The sequence below is a fragment of the Dryas octopetala genome, chromosome 5, assembly GCF_963921425.1.
Source record: "Dryas octopetala chromosome 5, drDryOcto1.1, whole genome shotgun sequence".
NCBI lineage: Eukaryota > Viridiplantae > Streptophyta > Magnoliopsida > Rosales > Rosaceae > Dryas > Dryas octopetala.
In genome coordinates, this window is record NC_141370.1 from 13,643,774 (window position 1) to 13,664,443 (window position 20,670).

Below are 20,670 nucleotides of genomic sequence, written 5' to 3' on the forward strand. Positions count from 1 at the left end.
AGAGAAAAGGGAAGGTGGAGGGGAAGGTGGTGGGCTGGGTCGGGGCTGGAGGGAGGGTGCGACGGGGCTGGGGCTTGGTGGAGGGGAGGGAGGAAGTCGGGCTGGGTGGAGGGGAATGAGGTGGTCGGGCTGGGGCTGGGTGGAGGGGAATGAGGTGGTCGGGCTGGGGCTTGGTGGAGGGGAGGGAGGAGGTCGGGCTGGGTGCATGGATGGGAAGGAGGTGGGCTGGGTCGGGGCTGGAGGGAGGGTGCGACGGGGCTGGGCTTGGTGGAGGGGAGGGAGGAGGTGGGTGCTGGCGTGGGTGGCCGGTGGGTGTGGTCGGGTGAGGGAGATGAAGGGGGTGTGTGTGTTTTTTTTTGTTTGTTGATGGGGTGTGCAAAAGAGAAAAAATTGAGTTAGGGTGTGTTGGGTGAGGGGTAAGTGTGTCTTTTTTTTTTAGTTTTGATTTTTTTTTTTATAAAAGGGTGTGCAAAAAGAAAAAACAGGGTGTGCAAATAGCAGCACTCTTTGAAAATTAAACCACCATAGGAATCTAGGATTGCACAATTTATTATGTATATATACAAAAATTTGATAGTTTATGTAATGTTACCCATTGTTTGCACAAAATGATTCGACCTTAACAAAAGAACAAATACGTAATAAATATGTGACCGTGTAATGACAAACTCCCACAATTCTAATCAAATCATGATATTATAATTAGTTGTGCACCTTTGAATCTAATAAACTCATGATATTCCATGGCCAAGTAAGGAGCTTTATCTTAACTTGACTTTCTTTCTATATATGATTCTCTGTGTTCCTTCTGAATTTCAGAACCTCCTCGTTTTTTTTAAACCCCCCACTTCTCACTGGTAAGCTCTAATTACCGATTTGGCCCGAATGTAGCATGTTAGGCCCTTTCTAGCCCATTTAGAAATTAATGTTCAAGGCTTTATAGCCTTCTTGTAGTCCTAAATATAAATGTGGCTATTTTTGACAAGATACGATAATACACAAGATATGAAATCAAGTTAGGACTGACCATTTTTTGACTTGAGCACGATTATGACATGACATGTTAAACACGAAGAATAAACAAATCAGATTAGCGTCAAACATATGTGACATGATTAGGACACGATAAATAAATCTAACTACTATTATACAAAAAAAAAGAGTAAATTCTCTTACTTTTTAATATTTATTGTATGAGTCGTTATATAAATATAGAGTTATTTTTTTATGGTTTTGTTGGTATCATAATTAATAGGTTTTTGTTTTATAAGTAACACATAAGTGATAGTTTTGGTTTTAAATTAAAGGAAATTATGTTAAGTTTTTAGATCACACGATAAATAGGTCAACTTGTACACAACACGATTGTAAACAGGTTAAATTAAGATTGACTAGTATTTAACATGAACATGATCCATTAACACGAATTGCCACCTATACCCAAATATGGTTATATATTTTTTGTCCTAAATCCTAAACTATAAACCCTATATACCCAAACCTCCTCCTCTTTCTATATTAATGATGAGAATAATAGAATTAGGCATAATGTACTGCCATATAAAATTTGAAAGAGAATAAATGAAATTTCTTCTAGGTAAATCGAGAACCATTATAATTTCAAGATCAAGATTGAAGAGTTATTTATTTCATATAAATGGAAATATAACATCCAAAAAAGGACTCATTTTGTGAAGTTATACTATGAAGTCGTATTTATGGCCAAAAAACAAAATACTATGAAGTCGTATTTATAATATTATAAGATTTAGGAATAATAGTTGAGATCAGAAGCTGCTCACAATTCTTGGAAGCTCTATTCTCATGTCAGACTTTGTCCTATTTTTTAAGAATTCCTCACTTAAATCCAAGGCATCTTATAAAGAATTTAATTTCACCGGATCTATGTCAAAGGCAGCGGATTAAGAAAAATAGTTAAGTTGTTTAGTACATTTTACCTTTGTAGTTAGATAATTAATTGTTTTTTAATGCGTATTTAAATTTAAGTGCCGATCAGTTTTTATTCACTACCACAATTGAATTCAATTTACATGTCGATAGTTAGTAAGTACACTTCTCATACTCTAAAATTAATAAAGGGAAATTTCATTAAATATCTCTTTTTAATACAACAATATATTTTCTAACCCTTATCACCCATTTTTATCTTTTATGAATCTTTGGCCCATTTTCGAACAAAAATGCACTTCTCTCTCTCTCCCACCCACATCAACATTCTCCCCATTTGTGATCTCCACATATCACACAGCTACCCAACTATTAACATCCTCCTCATCTCTCTGCACAACTACACAGCGAAATCCATGGCTATTCTTCTTCTTCTTCCTTCATTTCCACTCCTCCAAATTCCCATGGCAACAACCATTCCACCAAACCCCACAAGACCTTACTTCCCAAGCTCTCCCCCTCCAAACTCTCCTCTTTTTCTCCAATCTCCACCCTTCATTCTGTTAGAATTTGAGCATCCAACCCAAAACCAATTGGCAATAGGTGGAGAGGCCCAAGACTTATAAGCACATATGCTAAGCCTTAGTTTTCCGATGTGGGACATTGCTCCACATTACTCTCAACACGCCCCCGCACGTGTGGCGAGATTTTGAGCCTTACACGTGAACAAATTGTATTGGGTGACGTGGGAGCACGTGTGGCCGTTGGGCTTTACACGCGAATAACCAAGCTCTGATACCATGTTAGAATTTGAGCATCCAACCCAAAACCAATTGGCAATGGGTGGAGAGGCCCAAGACTTATAAGCACATATGCTAAGCCTTAGTTTTCCGATGTGGGACATTGCTCCACATTACTCTCAACACATTCTCGCCCCCCTCCTTTCTTCGCCGTCTGATGGGACCCGGCCAGCAAAACCCACCTCGGCTACTTCGCCAACCTCGCTTCCAAGCTCGCCCGAGACGAGAAGCTCCAGGATTTCGCGATCTGGGTTTCTAATTAAGCTGGGAAAAGGATTTTTGGGTTTCTAAATGAGGGGAAGGCAAATGATTTCCGGGTTTCTAAAGGAGGGGAAGGTCTGGAGTGTCGTCAAGGTCTTGGTGAAAGTTCAAGAGCTTGGGGTTCCACCATTGAAGCTACTTTGATGGGTACGCTATGGTGTTGCTGGAAAAACACTATAACAGCCTTTTGGAATGTGGGTCAGTCAATTGGATTTCCTTGTTTACTTTTTTTTTTCCTTTGAAATTTTTTGGGTTTTGGATGTAATCGGGAAAGAAGATTAACAAGAACATTGTATTCATTATTCATTATGAGTTTCTATTGTTCCATAAAATTTGGACATGGTTTTGTTGTTCCATATATGAAATTTCAATTTGAGTTTGATATTCCAGATATGAAATTTCGATATGGGTTTGATGTTCTAAATTTGAATTTTCAACTTGAGTTTGTTTTTTCAGATCTGAAATTTGATCGTCAACGACAAATGGTTGACACATGGTTGACAAATGGTTGATAAATGGTTGACACATGGTGCTACAGCCACTTTAGATGGTGTTGCAACCAGTTCGTCATATTCATTATTTTCTACCTTTTTTTTTTTGTCGACTATGTGGCGACGAAAAGGGCATCCAAAGAGTCATAAAAGATAAAGTTGAGAGGAAATGGTTAAAAAAGATAGAGTTGTATTAAAAAGAGTTATTTAATGAAATTTTTCATTAATAAATCAATACAAAGGACAGAAAAATGAGAGAATGTAAAGATTTTAGGATTCAAAATTTCAAAAAAGAAAAGATTCTCACAAAGAGAAAAAGGAAAATTCTAAATTCCATTCCAAAAGAAGAAACCCAAAAATAGAAACACATAAAACCAGTTATGTCCTAATCCTACGCTCCAAACTCGACCGTTGGGGTTTAGAGATTAAAATAAGGCGCAGAGACTCTACTGAAGAAAGAAGAATCACAGAGAGAAAGAGAGAGTCGCAAGGGTGAGTTACTGAGTTCACAATGCCAACTCTGAGAAAGAAGAGTGCTGCCCTAGAATCTTCAGCAAACCCTAAACATCGAAGCAGCAATGAGCAAGCCCAAACCAATCAGACCCAGATGAAGTGTCAGTACGAGCAGTCCAGAGAAGAACGAATCAGAGAAAACCTTGAGAGAATGAAAAAGCTCGGCATTGCTGACATCTCTCTTCAGCTCAAGGCCCAGTTTCAACCCAAGCGCGCAACAAAGAGCTGTTCCAACCGCAGTACGACGCCGTCTGGACCCTCTCCAATGCGCCCAACTGGACCCATTCGCCGTTCTTCCAGGTAATCATTTCATACCCTCTCTATTTCCTTATAGGCTTATTGGATTGCTACCTCTATGTGGATCTGTTTGTTGTTTTTGAGAAAAATGCAGTCTTATTAGTTAACAGGTAACTTGAATAAACATTTGGGGCTTAGAAATTAAAATCTTTAGCCAACTGGGTCTCTGATTCTGGTGGATTTAAGACTGTTTCTGACTCTGAATGCTTCATTGGTTCTTACATTTTCAGAGTTTTTTTTTTTTTTTCTTGGGTTGATAATTTATAACTGTTTTAGCTTTAAAAATTGAATCTTTAATCTACTGTGTCTGTGATTCTGGTAGGTTTGAAACTGTTTCTGGTTGTGAATGCTACATGGGTCTCTAACAATTTCGACTAAGAATACAATTTTAATATATTAGCAGTTTAGCACTTGATTTTGGAGATTGTGGTTTCTAAGTAGACTTATTTTTATATTTAATTTTAAAATTTGGTTTTTCGGTTCAGATTGCAGAATGCTACACCAGTAAGCTACTCGGAGGTGCATTTGGGGGAGAAGCTTGAGGCTGTGGAAGAGAAGGGTAAGGGTATTAGGCTGGAGGTGGGTGCAAAGCCGGAGATTTACACAGAAGAGCATGAAAAGCTGTTGGGCAACACTGAAAAGAGCTGGACTCTATTTGTGGATGGTTATGGGAAAGATGGAAAGCGAATTTACGACGCCGTTAGAGGAAAGACTTGCCATCAATGCAGGTATACCCTTTGCCGCCAAAATGCTGGCTGCGCTGTGTAAATAGTAAATACCCTTTTAAACAATGAGAGAGCAACTTGAATGTTATTCAGAGACAAGTTGGATGTTCAAAAGAGGATTAATTAAAGTGGAGAACAAGTTAAGAAACACGGTTTTTGTCAAGTCTTGTGAATACCGAATATTGTAACTTCTGGAATTCATTATTTTGCTCTAAATATGGTGATAAAAAACCCTTCCATAATTTCAATTTCCTTTTCTTGATATGTGTTGTGTCTCATGCAGAGGTGACATTTTCTCATGCAAAAGATGCAACAAGGGTGGTTCTATATGTTTTTCTGGATTATTTCCCTTGGCTTGATATCATATATTCTAAAGGATTGAAATGCTGTTTTACAGGCAGAAAACTCTGGGTCATCATACTCACTGCAGCAATTGCAACATGGTCCAAGGACAGTTTTGTGGAGATTGTTTGTACATGAGGTAAACTGTATACTCCTACAAATTTCTTCTCTGCCCTAACATCTGCATATTAGTTTGGTCCCATTACTTTCATTGCGCCTATTTGTAAACATTTGGCAGTTTATTTATAATTTCATAAAGGGGCTAATAACTATAGGTTCCTACCATGCCCCTCTTAGCATGAGGCACATGTTGGTTGTCAAAACTTTACCATGTGCTGATTTTATGACTACTGGGTTCTCCCTTGTGCACATGTCCCTACTTTTAGGTTGATACATAGTCTTCGTATTTATTCCTTTTATATGCATTACAATGTGCCCATCTCTACCATGTTTGGTGGGTCTTGCAAACATTATATCAATTGCCTTAGAATAAAACAAGCTTCACAGAGCTTAGGCTGCAGTTCGCAAGATTGACTTCACTTTAACAAAATCAAAATAGTACAACTAAGCAATTTGACTTTTCTGGTAAAGAAGTCAAATTCTAAGAATTTCTGAGCAGATTCATATGTTAGGTAGTTATCACCCCCACCCTTCTGCTAAATCTTTGTCATTTATACATATACAATGTCCGTCCAACTTGGCTGGAAGTTTTGATTTCAGACTGTCAAACTCCAAAGAAAGTCAACTTTTGCTCTTGAATCACTGTTAAAGATGACCTTTAAATGTTACTATAACGAATGATGATTGACATATTGGATGGTCACTTGCCAAAACAGCTGCCATATTGGACAGTTAACATAATTCCATCAGTTAAATTTCACACATCTCATAGGTATTATCCCACATGTGTTCTACACATTTGGCTTGGAGAGAGCCATCCCTTTATGTTTCATACTACAATGTAGTAGGCTTGGAGCTTCTTGGTTTCTATATATGTAGTCTATATATTGTTAATCCAATGTTTATACTGCATCATTTATCTCCTTGGAGCAGATATGGGGAACATGTGCTTGAAGCCGTTCAGAATCCAGATTGGATTTGCCCTGTCTGCCGTGGAATATGCAACTGTAGTTTGTGCCGGAATGCAAAAGGATGGGCTCCAACTGGTGTTATGTACAAGAAGGTTCCCTTCAAAACCATGTGTCATCTTTTTTTAATTTGCTCCTTTTTCCCCTGGCATTGTTTTGGAGCTAAGATTAATCATGTCTACTTTCCAGATATCACAACTAGGCTTCAAATCAGTTGCACACTATCTCATTCAAACACGACGCTCACAGACATATTCAGGACAAAATCCAGAAACTACCACTCAAGTTTCTGCAAAAAGGTCACTGCCTTTCCAAGATATGGATGCATCATGTAAAGAAAATCTCAAGGTCGATTATAGTGACCTTGGATCGTTAACACCTCTAGGTGGTAGAGAAGACAAAAGAGATGATGAGTTTAAGAAGGAAAAAGAGAATGAAATGCAGAGAAAGGAAAATCAAGATATGAACACCCAAACTTCTGCAAAGAGGTCATTGTACTTTCCAGATATAGTACAACAGTCAGAGAAGGAAGTGGATGTAAACAAAATATTGTCAGAGAAGGAAGTGGATGTAGACAAAATCTTGTCAGAGAAGGAAGTGGAGAAAGAAGACGGTGTGCTATTTACTGATAATCAACATGATAGGAGTACTGCATTAAACAGAAGTTCAAAGCTCAAGAAGAAGAAGCGTGCTCTTGTGGCTGAACCAGACAGTATTGCTGGTAGATTGAGGCGAAGGCGGATAGGGTATTAGAAATGATGATGAGAGAGTATTGCCCCTGCAAACTTTAGGAAAAAAAAAAATTCAATTTAAACCAATGTGTTGAGCATATTTCTCACTTGTAACAACTTTTTGTCTTCTCTTTTATTCTATTGTTCTCATGAACATCATAGAGATTCTCTAAATTGGAATTCTAAGTAGATCAAATCAAATACCAACTAAATCAAACCTCATAATATTATTTGAATACTTGATCTTTATGGTTATAGGTAATATGAGTTTATTTTTCTTTTGTTTTTCTGTTAAGAGTAGATTTATTTGATCTGATTATTTTGTATCTTGATTCTTAACCCAACTTCTTTTATTTAATTTCTTTTTCTCCCACTTACTCTTGCAGAAAACTGCAACCAAACAACCCTTCGTCCGTCTTTTCACCTGGATATGGATCCTTGTGTTTTGGGTAAAGAGATGATGGGCTATTTGGTTGTAGTTTTTGCAAGAGTGAATGTGGGAATGTTTTTATTTTGTATTTTTTTTCTCTAAAGCTTGCTCGCCACTTGCTATAGAGAATTTTTGGGTTATTGTGTTGAATTCAAATTAATGTAAAAAACCCAAATATTTCTTATCTCAAAAATAAGCCCCAAGTAAGTGCATTGTGTGTCCACATAAATGAGAAAGTAATACGAAGCTTAGTTGAATTTAAATAAAATCACCATTACACAAACCAAAGTATCATGACAACAAACGTATACATTTTGAAGATGTGATTCAAACTTACATAAACTTAAGTCATGCGAAATTGTTTTCTTCTAATATAATCAACTAAGTTATGTCATACTCATACTTTCTAAAAAAACCAAATCCTAAAACCGAATTGTCTGAAAGTTCATAATTCAGATTAAATTTATGAAGTAGACAATAATAAATCCTAGATCCAAAAATAAATCTTAAATCTCCCAATTATAAACTTGACATCATAAATTCAATATTAATAATGCATAAACTTGATCTAGAAGCCTAAACACCCTAAGAGACCAGGGCCAATTAGAAGACTCTTGCCAATTACTCAATGTGTCGAGAGCATCATCATTACACTGAATCACAATAAACTACTAATTAGATTTCTGAGTAAGTAAACTAGAAAATTTCAGCCCCTTTAGATTCATGACGCCAACCCCTTTAGAGCATGTCAAATTTTTTTTTTACAAAACTAATACTATCTCCAATAGGAAGCATTCTTCTACCAATTAGCCTTAATAACGAGCTTTATTTTGTTTGAAGAACCATACATCTTCAAGCCCAATTTCTTAGGTTAATGCCTTCTTAACCTAAATACTAATGTAATATAATCAACTCATGAACAATTAAACATCAATTAAAAAAAATTAATATACAATTAAATCAAACAAGAAAATTAATATATTTAAGAACTAGTTATTACACAAAAGAGTTCAGAGCCAATTGGTGATGATGATTAGTGCAACAAATGTGTGAATCTAAAGTTCTAACAATAATTTTTTAATATGCTTATAATAAATAAACTATGTACACACCTAGATGAATACACAAAACTTTTATGAATATGTTTGGGGTGTAGTATCACTCAAAAAATGTATCATATCATTCATGCTAATTATATGCGAATTTAATATATGTATAACATACACATCTTGACAATTTCATACTATTGTTTTTATTACTAAATTTTTTTTTTTTTGGTAAATGAACATTTAGATATTATTGAAAGTATTTGAAAAATATATTGAGATATTGGTGAAAACTAAAATGGATGTGTGTTATGTTTTGGCTTCAATCATAAACTTTTGTCTCCAACTCTAATGAGAAAGAGAATAAAATGAATTGCATGGATAAGAAACTTGGTGATAGCAATAATCTCATCATCAAGTCATTGAAACAAGTGCTATTAGTTCAAGAAGCGTTTTCTTGTTGCTAAACTAAAGTGCAAATTGAAGCAAAGGAGAACAGTGTATATATATATATATATATTTTTTTTTTTTGGTAAAATAGGGGCATGTCCCAAACAAACAAATAACTAACTACTAACATAAGGCTGCTCTAAAATGACTAGAGCAAGATCCACCAAGTAAAAGCTTAACAGCAGAGATCAAGGAAACTAGAGGGTGAATAGTATATTAGACATGATGATGAACACTAGCAATCAATTAGAGCATTTTGGATATAGAGCAGGTTACAAACACTTTATTCGAATCAACTTCCTCCAAACCGTTAACAGGGGTTTATTTCAACCAATTATTTTGTATTTTAATTCTTGACCAAACTTGTTTTTATGTAATTTCCTTTTCTCACATATGCTGGCAATTATTAATTTATTAGCTTACTTGTCGAATTTCTGGGTCAACGGATATCTATGATAATAACAAGCCTTACAAATAAAGCTAAGGCTCATAGGCAAGAGAGTTTGATTATTTTAAATACTTAAAGAGCAAAGTGTGCACAGTAGCCCACATGGAGTTGGGCCCAACAGGTTCAAATTGACCATCAAGTTGAGCTTGGATGGGCTAGAGAACACTTCTATGTTGTAAGCTTCAAAAGAAAAGCTGAATTGCTTATTTCAAATACTTATGTACCAATGAAGTCTTATCTACAAATGATGGTATGTTGAGAACTTGAGAAAAAGATAGGCAAAAATAAGCTTCTAGTACATAAGTACAAAAACATTCAAGAGAGAATCCAATATCTGAAAAAAGGGTAGCTAGGAGGGTTGAAGAATAAAAAAATCCCACGTAAAAAAATAAAGGCATTGATAGCTAAAAAGAGACAATCCTTTACTCATTACTTGCAACTAAAGATCTTTGCTAATCCCACTTTTAGCAAAGTTGGTGTTCTTGTGCTTCGAGGCACATCATTTACATTTACTAGTTGGACATGGATTGGATACCATAGGCTAAGCTTGTGCTAAAGTCGTGGTCATTATGCAAAGCTCCTTTTCTTCTTTTCATAAGAAGCATGCCAAAAAACCAGAATAAATTTAATGAATTTAGATGATCTGTTTATATTTCGATGTGCCGATATAGTATTTATGTATAAAAATACTTTATTTTAATTTTTTTTTTAAAAACTATTTTTTCAATATTGTTAAAAATATCAAATCCAAATTCCAAAATTTTGAAACTACATCAACATCAACATAGAATAGGATCTTATTTCAATTTTTCAACTATGTTTGGTCGATCCTTCCATTTAATTTGTCGTTTGATTGTGGATGAGATCATGCATGTCCTGGTCTTAGACTCTTTGATGCAGTCCACCCTTGTGATTTGACAAAGGTATATTTGCTCATTCGAAAAGCTTGTTGGTCAACCATGTATTATGATCATATTCTTGGCTGCTTTCAATGTTATACACTCGATCGCAAATGTCAATATATTTGTCATATAAAAGTGATTAAACCATTCCAACCATGTCAAAGAATTAATTTGAATTGAATTCAAAGATAAGCACATCTCATTTTTTAATTTTCTGATAGTCAGAGGAAACTTTCAATTTGAATAAACTTGGGTGGAAATAATTGCTTGTAACACTCAATATATATACTTAAAGAGCATATATAATTTTTGCTTGTGTATGAAGTATGAACAACGTTTGCTTTGGATTTGAAATTAATAGATTAAAGAAGCACTAATCAGGTTTGGTACATTTTCAACTAAGACATTGCCCATTGGTTAAGTGTATATGACCATAAGAGTATTATATTTCTGAATTATACATGGGCATGGCTTTAATTGAATGTTTTGACTTTGTAATTTTCTAAGGCCTTTCAGCCTTTGAGACAAAACTACGCAAAAATTTGTAGATCTAATATCTCACATGGAAAAAATCAAAAATTTTGAGTTAGTATGTAAACTCTTAGATACATTTCTCTAGTAAAGATACCCACAAATTTTATCGATCAATATTCGAATAAAGTTTCACCATGAGAAAAAATTTTAGATCCTAATATGAGATTTATTAGTTTTTTTTTTATTTGGTCAACTGAGCTGACCAATAAATTAGAATTAGAATATGTTTAATATCAAATACTTTTCAATGTAACTAAACAAAAAGGGATACAAAATTTACCAGTAGAAATGTATATGTAGCTAGTGTATGTAATTTAGTAATTATAGGATAAGGATGATTAAGAAGGCCGAACAATTATAAGCAGCAAGATTGACTAGGGACATTATTATTTTCCAAATTTTTTTTTAAAAAAAAGGGGAATGACAAACATAGATGCTCTGAATGTGACTTTTAACCTCGAAACTACCCCTGCTTAAGCACACTATATAAGAAAATGTTTTCATTTTTGTCTTGGACTTTTTATTCCTTAACTTTTAGTTAAAAGTCAATATGAACAGTCCAAATATGAAGAGTAAACTATAATATGACAAATTGGCAGGTTCTGGTGTTTTGTGCACCAAGTCTGGCAATTGAGGAGTGAGAGGGAATCCAAAGAGTTGTATCTATTGTTGTTGTATGTCTACCTTAGCCTTACTACTAAACTTTCTAATGTGCTCATTCACGCAGGAGAGTTGCATAAAAGAATGATTTTATTTTTACTAAAAAATAACCCTTCATATAATAATAATACTCACTTAAAAATTGCAATAAAATTATTAATTTTTCTATACAACAACAACAGTACATACAAATGCATGAGAACCATGTAAACTTCAGCAAAGTAGCAATGATTATTACAGAACTTTATCTATATGAAAAGTGAAGACCCATAATTCTGACAAGATCCCATTAAGGGGAGACCAAAAATCAAAATAAATTCCGTCTATCAGGATCCCATTGAGTTCAAAATAAAGTACATTATGTTTGCTTTTATCAATCGTGAGAAACCTTTTTCTAATTACTTGGTAATTAATTAGGAAATGCAAGTCATTGTCTGTCATTAAATTTATTAAGCATGATATCATCTTAAGTTACACTGAATTTTTTGATTAAAACTCCACACCCGAACGCACTCGATTTGGGTTAAATAAAAAACAATTATAATATATGACTCATGATCATTATTTGAGGTGGAGCAAACATATTTAATAACGGCTCAACAATTATCTAATAAATGAAGTAGCCCCGAAAAAATTCCTAGAGGCCCAAGTCAAAAGCCATCCATGGTTCCCAACATTAGTAACTTGGTAAATAGGTATTAATTAACAATAATAAAAGTATCAAGACTTACAACATTAAATTGTTATTAGTAACAATTATTAATGAGATGTTGTGTCTTGCATTCATGTCTATTGTCTAGAAGGAAGTTCTTTCCTTCATCGGTATCGTACATCTTCAAATCCATCATAAATTAATACCTTGGTCCTTAAAAATCTCCTTCTAAAATCACCCGTTACTTAATCTTGAACAAACATTATTCGTTTAAACTTTGATAGGGTGGTTTTGCATGTGTACTATATCAACACCTTTTCATTTTGTTTAATCCTTGCCACTTTTCGGAGGAGTTAATTACACTTACACCCCTTGAGATTTATCGTCTTTTCACATACATCCCCTGAAGTTTCAATAATTACACATACACCCCCTGAAGTTTCAAAACTGTTGCATATAACCCCCTATAAGAGAAAAAAATAAATAAATAAAAAAGAAAATATTTGTATTGAGGTTGGATTTTACACCTTGAGTAAATCTTATTAGGCCATTTAACCCCTTATTATGCTTTTTTGCATAATTTATCATCATTTTTCGTCTCACTATAGAAGGTTATATGCAACAGTTTTGAAACCTTAGGGGGTGTATGTGAAAAGACGATAAATCTCAAGGGGTGTAAGTGTAATTAACTCCTTTCCGGAGTCAGAGACCCAACTCTACCAAAACTCTAAAAGACAGGATGCCATAACTTCAATAATATAGAACATGAGAGGAAGTGCTCTAAAACTAACTGGTTAGCAAGTTAATACGAAATTAACCATATCTTATTAACTAGTTAATTTTAGAGCATTCTTGTATAACATGATATCCTAAAAGATATACATATATACATATAAGCATATATTTCTAAACAAAAACGTTATAAAGTTAATTGATTAGTAAGATAATATAGAACCGTAATCTCATTAGGTTCTCATTTAAAGAAAATCCTTGCAAAAAATCATTTAAATAAAAAGTTATTTAGTTATTAGATTATCATCACAATCATTTCAATGTTATGAAAAATTGTATTCGTCTATTTATATGAGCAGAATTAACTTATTAATAGTTGATTAAACAATTTCAAATTTAATTGATTTTTTGCAAGAATATTATTTGAATGAAGATTTAAAAAATGAATTGTTCTAATTCAGAGACCACGTTGTGTTACCCTTTTGGGCCCACTACACAACATTATCTTATAATCATAACCGTTCATTTTTTAGGTTATCATTCAATGCTCATCATTGCAAAAAAGTATTCAAATAAAAAATTAGTCATTCAAGTTAGAAATTATTTAGCGGATACATATAGACTAGTAATGAAATGACAAAACAACAAATTAATTGAGGGTTTACTTTGTTTTTTAAATTGAAAAAAGAAGAAGTGTTAGAATCACCAAATTGTAGAGACATCAATACAAACCATAGTTTTTATTTGCATATAATGTGGGGTTAACATCCAAGAAACATTAAACAAAGTGAAGCAAAGCCAACTTAAAACTCTTTCAAGTCTTGTTTGTCTAATTGATGTGAGAGTTGACTAAGATGTTGTTTATGGTAGTGGACAAATATGTTTATATAACCCTTTTATTTTGCATGAGAGAATATGCTTATTTAATTAATTTGCTGATAAAGAAAGCAAGTGGACAAGTTGCACCCAACTTGATTTTGCCAAATTATATTATAAGATTTATGATTTTGCATTGCTTCTATTTTGTATTTTTTCTAGAAAAGAAATAAATCCACAAAAAAAAAAAAAAAAAGGAAACTTATCCAATTAACTTGGCAAAAAAAGCATTTCTCACTTCATAGATAGACCTGTATATCAAAGTGGAGGCACAGAAAAGAGAAGATTGAAAATTTGAAATGCCACTATAAAAATAAAAATAAATAGTGATGATGACAATAATGGAATTAACTTTCAATACCAACAATTTTTCTTATTTAATTTAGTAGAGTAGAGGATAAAAATTGAATTCTTATTATGAGTGTGGAGTGAAGAAGTCTATCACTAAGTTATAAATTCCAAATTTTTTTTTTTCGGTAAGATGGGGGACAAAGCCCAAACAAAAACACTAAGAAACAACCAATCTAGGCCTGCAAAATTCCAATTTTTTTTTTTTTATTATAGGAAGTTAATTTGAGATTGAAATAATAATATGTATGGAAAAAACAAGAAAATATGTACTATGTAAGTATGTAAGTATGTATCTGCCTGGTTGGACAGAAATCAGCTTTTGTACAAAAGGGAGCCAGCTGATTATTTGACTTTTAAGCCGTGACCCTAGGAGGAAAGTGGCTTCTGCGGGTCCCACCACCAAAACCGAGCAAAAACCAACCTGATTATTATGGATGGATTGATTGAAAATTGGAAAGAAAAATAAATAAACAAACAAATGAATAAATAAAACATCATTTTACGTTTGGTTTGGGAAAGTCAATGTTCTTTCTCTCTGTTTCTTAAGGAGGATTGGTGTGGAAGATTGTAGAGAGAGAAAGAGGTTATAGATAGAGTCAAAGAAAGAGAGAGGGGGGGACTGAGAGAGAGACAAGAGTAAATTGTGCATTTTTGGTGTGGTGGGTTTGCTTTGCCATTAATTGTGCTGCAGTGACAGAGTTGTTGATTCTTGAAAGGAAAAGAATTACAGCATTCATTCATTTTTTTGGATTTCTTTTCTTCTGTAAAGTGGGTTTCTTTTTCATTTTGGAGATCTGGGTTTTAGGGTTTGACCCTCCCTCTGATTTTTCCCTATCTTCTCCTATTTTTCCTTTTTCCCAGAATAATTCTCTTTATTGACGTTTTGGGGAAATGGGGTTTCTTTTGAGTGAAATTCTCGGTGGGTTTTGACCTGCAAATTGTTCGAATTAATGCTTGACTGAGCAACCGGTTTTAGTTTGAGGGTAAAGTTGCTTCCTTTGTCTGCTCTAACAACTCTCCCATTTCCTATCTTTCTCTCAATTCTCTGTTTTAAACCAAAAGTTGCTTCCTTTGTGACATTTAATTGAACTCTGAAGAATCCAGAGTTGGGTTTCTTTGATCTGGCCAATAACATCTTTTTTCTGGGTTAGGAGGACCTAGGGTTTGAAGCTGAACCTGCTTTTTCTGTGACCTTGTTTGATGGGCTAAAGCTAAACCCCTCGTGTTCTTTTGCTCTGAGCCAATTTCCCCTTCTGGGTTTCAATCCAGATTGAATTCTATTACACTAGCTTTCATGCATTTTTCATTATGGAAGCCCTTGTATCAGTGTGCTGCTCTTCTTATGGACAAGAAGAGCAGCAAAAAGAAAGATGGGTCAGATTCAAATCTTAACATCAAGAAAACCACATCAATTCTCCGAAAGCTTCAAGAAAACAAGCTCAGGGAAGCTCTTGAAGAAGCCTCTGAAGATGGATCACTCTTTAAATCCCAAGACATGGAGTCTGAGGCCCTTGCCAACCAAGATGAGGGTCTTGGCCGGTCGCGATCGCTTGCTAGGCTCCACGCTCAGCGCGAATTCCTCCGAGCCACTGCTCTGGCTGCCGAGCGCATCTTCGAGTCAGAGGACGACATCCCTGCCCTCCATGAAACTTTCTCTAAGTTCCTCACTATGTACCCAAAGTACCAGTCTTCGGAGAAGATCGATCAGCTGAGGTTGGATGAGTATGCACATTTATCTCCTAAGGTATGCCTTGACTACTGCGGATTTGGTCTTTTTTCGTACCTTCAGACGTTACATTATTGGGAGTCTTCTACATTTAGCTTGTCTGAGATAACTGCAAATTTGAGTAATCATGCTCTTTATGGTGGTTCTGAGAAAGGCACTGTGGAACATGATATAAAGACTAGGATTATGGATTATTTGAACATTCCTGAGAATGAGTATGGTCTTGTTTTTACTGTGAGTAGGGGGTCTGCGTTTAGATTGTTGGCTGAATCATACCCTTTCCATACAAACAAAAAATTATTGACCATGTTTGATTATGAGAGCCAGTCTGTGAATTGGATGGGTCAGAGTGCGAGAGAGAAAGGTGCAAAGGTGTACAGTGCCTGGTTTAAGTGGCCAACCCTCAAACTCTGTTCCACTGATTTGAGAAAGCAAATTTCGAACAAAAAGAAGAAGAAGAAGGATTCCGCGACTGGTCTTTTTGTGTTTCCGGTTCAGTCTAGAGTTACTGGGGCCAAGTATTCTTACCAATGGATGGCACTGGCTCAGCAAAACAATTGGCATGTCTTGCTTGATGCTGGTTCATTGGGTCCCAAGGACATGGATTCACTTGGGTTGTCCCTGTTCAGGCCTGATTTTATCATCACTTCATTTTACAGGGTTTTTGGGTATGATCCAACTGGATTTGGATGCCTTCTGATTAAGAAATCAGTTATTGGATGCCTTCAAAATCAGTCTGGGTCAACTGGGTCTGGAATGGTGAAGATTACCCCCGAATACCCATTGTATTTGAGTGATTCTGTAGATGGTCTGGATAAATTGGCTGGAATTGAAGATGATGAGGAAGCTGTAAATGGTGAGAAAACCTCTGACAGCCGCCAGGGATCACAGTTGCCTGCCTTCTCTGGAGCATACACGTCTGCTCAGGTAAGGGATGTATTTGAGACTGAGATGGATCACGATAACAGCTCTGACAGAGATGGCACTAGCACTATATTTGAAGAATCTGAGAGTATCTCAGTAGGGGAGATGATGAAGAGTCCAGTGTTCAGTGAAGATGAGTCATCAGACAATTCGGTTTGGATTGATTTGGGTCAGAGCCCATTGGGTTCTGACTATTCAGGCCAGATTAACAAGCAGAAGACTGCCTCTCCTTTGCCTCCGTTTTGGTTTCTGGGCAGGAAGAATCATAAGCAACTTTCCCCGAAACCTACTTCTAAGATATATGGCAGCCCCATATATGATGACAAAGAGGTAAACTCAAGGACACATGATGACTCCCATGTGCTATCATTTGATGCTGCTGTCTTATCAGTTTCTATGGAATTGGACTGTGTCAAGGAGGTCCCTGAAGAAGAGCAATTTGCAGAAACAGGCTCCACTTCACAAAATGGTAAAAGGGGTTCTGATCATCATAATAGAGAGATCCAGGAAGAATGTTGGACCAGCAAACCCTTACCTACTGGGTCGGTGTTGAATTCTGCCACAAATGGGTTTTGTCTCAAAAATTCAAGTTCAGCTTCTCAGCATCATAGCCTAGAGAATGGATCAAACACTGGAAGTTGTGCAGAGATAAGGGAGAGTGCCATCAGAAGGGAAACTGAAGGTGAATTTAGGTTGTTAGGGAGAAGGGAGGGGAGTAAGTATGCCAATGGTAGATTTTTTGGTTTGGAAGAAAATGAACAACCAAGCAGGGGGAGAAGGGTGTCCTTTAGCATAGAAGATAACCATAAAGATCGTGTAAGCCATAATGCTGAGACAGGAGAAATATCTGTGACTAGTCTCGAGGATGAAGATTACACCAGTGATGGGGAATATGGTGATGGGCAAGACTGGGACAGGAGGGAACCTGAGATAACTTGCCGGCATATTGATCATGTTAATATGTTGGGCCTCAATAAAACCACCTCCCGACTGCGATTTTTGATCAATTGGCTTGTGACCTCTTTGCTGCAATTAAGGTTGCCTGGTTCAGATGGTAGCAACAGAACAAATCTGGTTCATATCTATGGCCCTAAAATAAAATATGAAAGAGGTGCAGCTGTTGCTTTCAATCTGAGAGACCGAAATAGAGGGCTAATCAATCCAGAAGTTGTCCAGAAGCTGGCTGAAAAAGAAGGTATTTCTCTTGGCATTGGTATCCTCAATCACATACGAATCCTTGATAGCCCAAGACAACAACATGGGGTTTTGAATCTTCAAGATACTACCCTATGCCGGCCAATGGAAAATGGCAGAAATGATAGAAAAGGTGGGTTCGTACGGGTTGAGGTTGTAACAGCTTCTCTGGGTTTTCTCACCAACTTTGAAGATGTTTACAAGTTATGGGCTTTTGTGGCAAATTTTCTTAATCCAGCCTTTATCAAAGAGGGCGGGCTGTCTACTGTTGATGAAGAATCTGAGACAAAATCTGAAACATCTATCCATGATATTGTTCCAAATTGAGAAGGAAAATTTTCTATTGAATGTGGAAATTATTTGGAGGTCTCTCCCATCGTCGAAGCAGATGATTTCTAGGCCAAAGTATGGGAAGGTTTTAATTCCTGTAAGGTTGGATTCTTTTGCTCTTGTTTGAAAAGCTCATCAATGCAGGGGGGGGGGGGGGGGGGGGGGGGATGAATTTGTTGATTCATGTTTGTTATTGCTCTGTATTTTCTTTTCACCTTTTGGGTCCTTGTAGAGGTTGTTTAGAAATTTGTATCATCTTGACAAATGGTATAGCAAAAGCAGAATTAGGATTGGAACTATTCCCATTACTGTCATTCTGCTCTTGCACAATACATGGTGTATGAGTGTATCTTATTTCTTGTAAAAAGATTCAGATTTTGCCCTCTGTTGCTTTTTGGCATTGTTCTCGTCAGATGCATATGATAAATTTTCCCTTGGTTAACAATGAGAGCCAATGAGGAGTATATTCTGGTCAAAACATAATTGAGCTCTGTTATGGAATGTGGGATCCTTCTGTGTCCTTTTAAAGTTGAAAGTTCGTGCAAAATTCACAGCCTGTTTTAATTGAGCACATTTGATGTCGGTGTTCAGTTCAACCCTTTATTGATGTAAGCATTTTGATTTATCGCCTTTTAACATTTTGAGGAAAAAAAAGAAGAAGAGAGAAGGCACAATTGAATTGGACTTGGCAAAACAACTGCTATCTGATATAAAGAATATAGTCTATATAGACATACTTTGATTCATTGAACAGTGTGAAGCTTGTCTTCATGCTGGAAAAAGTAGAAGAAATTAAAGAGTGGCTGATTAAATTCTTGGGGCTTCTTTTTCTCCTTGTAATAATCATCAATGGGCCATACCCATTGGGTTTTGTTTCCCTGGAAATTACAGTGATAAGCATGTTTCATTTGCTTTTCTATTGGCTTTTGTCTATTCTGTGATCTGAGGAAAGCATGAGCATTTCTTTTCTTGAAGTTGGTAGGGTATAGTCGCTGCATTTCATGCTTCTTTTTAGAACTTTAACACTAATGTTTGACAAAAAAAAAAAAAAAAAGAACTTTGACACTGATGATCAAAATCCGTTTTTCCTTGTAAAGAAGCCAAAAATGACACCTAACCAGCAAATTACATATCCCATATTACAAGGCAGATCACTTATACTATCTAACTAAAAGAACACATGACAGAAAACCCATTTTGGGAGGTTGTTGAGGAAGCTAACTTCTAAAGGAAACTTGGTACTTGGTGTTTGTGGGAAAATCCACATCAATCCGAACAGCTAATCACAGCTCGACACGTGGCTGGTCAATATCCACCTCGGAGTTGACTCTCAGTGGTCAAAACTTTGACCTCCACGTCATCACCACTCAGCATCGCCTCTGCCAGCTCGGATCGGATCTCCATGCCTGGTCCTCCAAGTTCGGTTCGAGCCGAACCGATGATCTTCCAAGGGATCGAGTATCCATCCTCCCACGATCATCCCGGTTCGGCTCGGCTCGGCACAGGAGATGGTCTCTTTTCGGGTTCTGGCGTCGACCAGTTAGGGCTCGGAAAGATCCCCAGTCTATGGGACCGGCTCGGCCTGGAATCTCATGTCCGACCCGACCACACATGGACTTCGTGTCTTCACATGAAAACATGTGTTCGCATCAGCTCGGCTCGGCTCTCCGCCGCCATTCCCAGGAAGATCACGCTGGGACGAACCGCCACACTTGAATGCACCTGACACAATCTTCTGACAGATAGAATATCAGGCTTGCATTCATGACTGCTGGGTAGTTTGCCTGGACCTTCCAACCTTGCATTTAATGGAGCATTCAATACAGCATTGAATGCTGAGGAAGCAAGCAGCTGAGCATGCAACTAGGTCTGACCAGGTGCGTGGGTCTCTGGCAACCATTCATTGACATGCAGGTAACTTAATCATTAAGTCTTCCTTTGCCTATATAAGACACCAGATATGTGCAAAATGAGGCATCTAGCAATCCACCAATATACACGCAAAAACACTTGCATTCCCTTCTACAAAAAGAGCCTACCCAACTTGCTGAGAATAACCCAGAACATTTGCCTTGTTCTTCCCATTCTCCCAAGTTCTTCCTTTGTTCTTCCTCACCCACCATCAAACACCACCACTGATTTCATCATCGGAGCGTGTTTGGCTGGTACCACACCGGTCCATCTCCTTTGATCTTGTTTTTGTCTACATGAAGATCTCAACCAGCATCCACTTCATCATCCAGCAAAGCACCTGATCAG

At 36.4% G+C, this 20,670-nt stretch overlaps 2 protein-coding genes across 2 annotated transcripts; both read left to right on the forward strand.

Moving 5' to 3' along the window:
* The first annotated feature begins 3,900 nt into the window (after positions 1-3,900).
* Positions 3,901-7,392, forward strand: LOC147284538 (uncharacterized). The gene is made up of 5 exons (XM_086244896.1): positions 3,901-4,273; positions 4,756-4,998; positions 5,393-5,476; positions 6,391-6,520; positions 6,615-7,392. Exons 1-5 carry the CDS (start codon positions 3,972-3,974, stop codon positions 7,176-7,178), a joined length of 1,323 nt encoding a protein of 440 aa, XP_086101022.1. The 5' UTR covers positions 3,901-3,971; the 3' UTR covers positions 7,179-7,392.
* A 7,375-nt stretch (positions 7,393-14,767) lies between these two features.
* On the forward strand, positions 14,768-18,553 carry LOC147284539 (uncharacterized). The gene has a single exon (XM_086245095.1). It carries the CDS (start codon positions 15,532-15,534, stop codon positions 18,406-18,408), a length of 2,877 nt encoding a protein of 958 aa, XP_086101221.1. The 5' UTR covers positions 14,768-15,531; the 3' UTR covers positions 18,409-18,553.
* The last annotated feature ends 2,117 nt before the right edge of the window (positions 18,554-20,670 follow it).

Coding starts and splice junctions, on each gene's coding strand:
- LOC147284538 (XM_086244896.1), top strand. CDS start 3,972: ATGCCAACTCTGAGAAAGAAGAGTGCTGCCCTAGAATCTTCAGCAAAC. Junction 4,999..5,392: donor AAGACTTGCCATCAATGCAG/GTATACCCTTTG, acceptor GCTGTTTTACAG/GCAGAAAACTCTGGGTCATC. Junction 6,521..6,614: donor CTGGTGTTATGTACAAGAAG/GTTCCCTTCAAA, acceptor TCTACTTTCCAG/ATATCACAACTAGGCTTCAA.
- LOC147284539 (XM_086245095.1), top strand. CDS start 15,532: ATGCATTTTTCATTATGGAAGCCCTTGTATCAGTGTGCTGCTCTTCTT.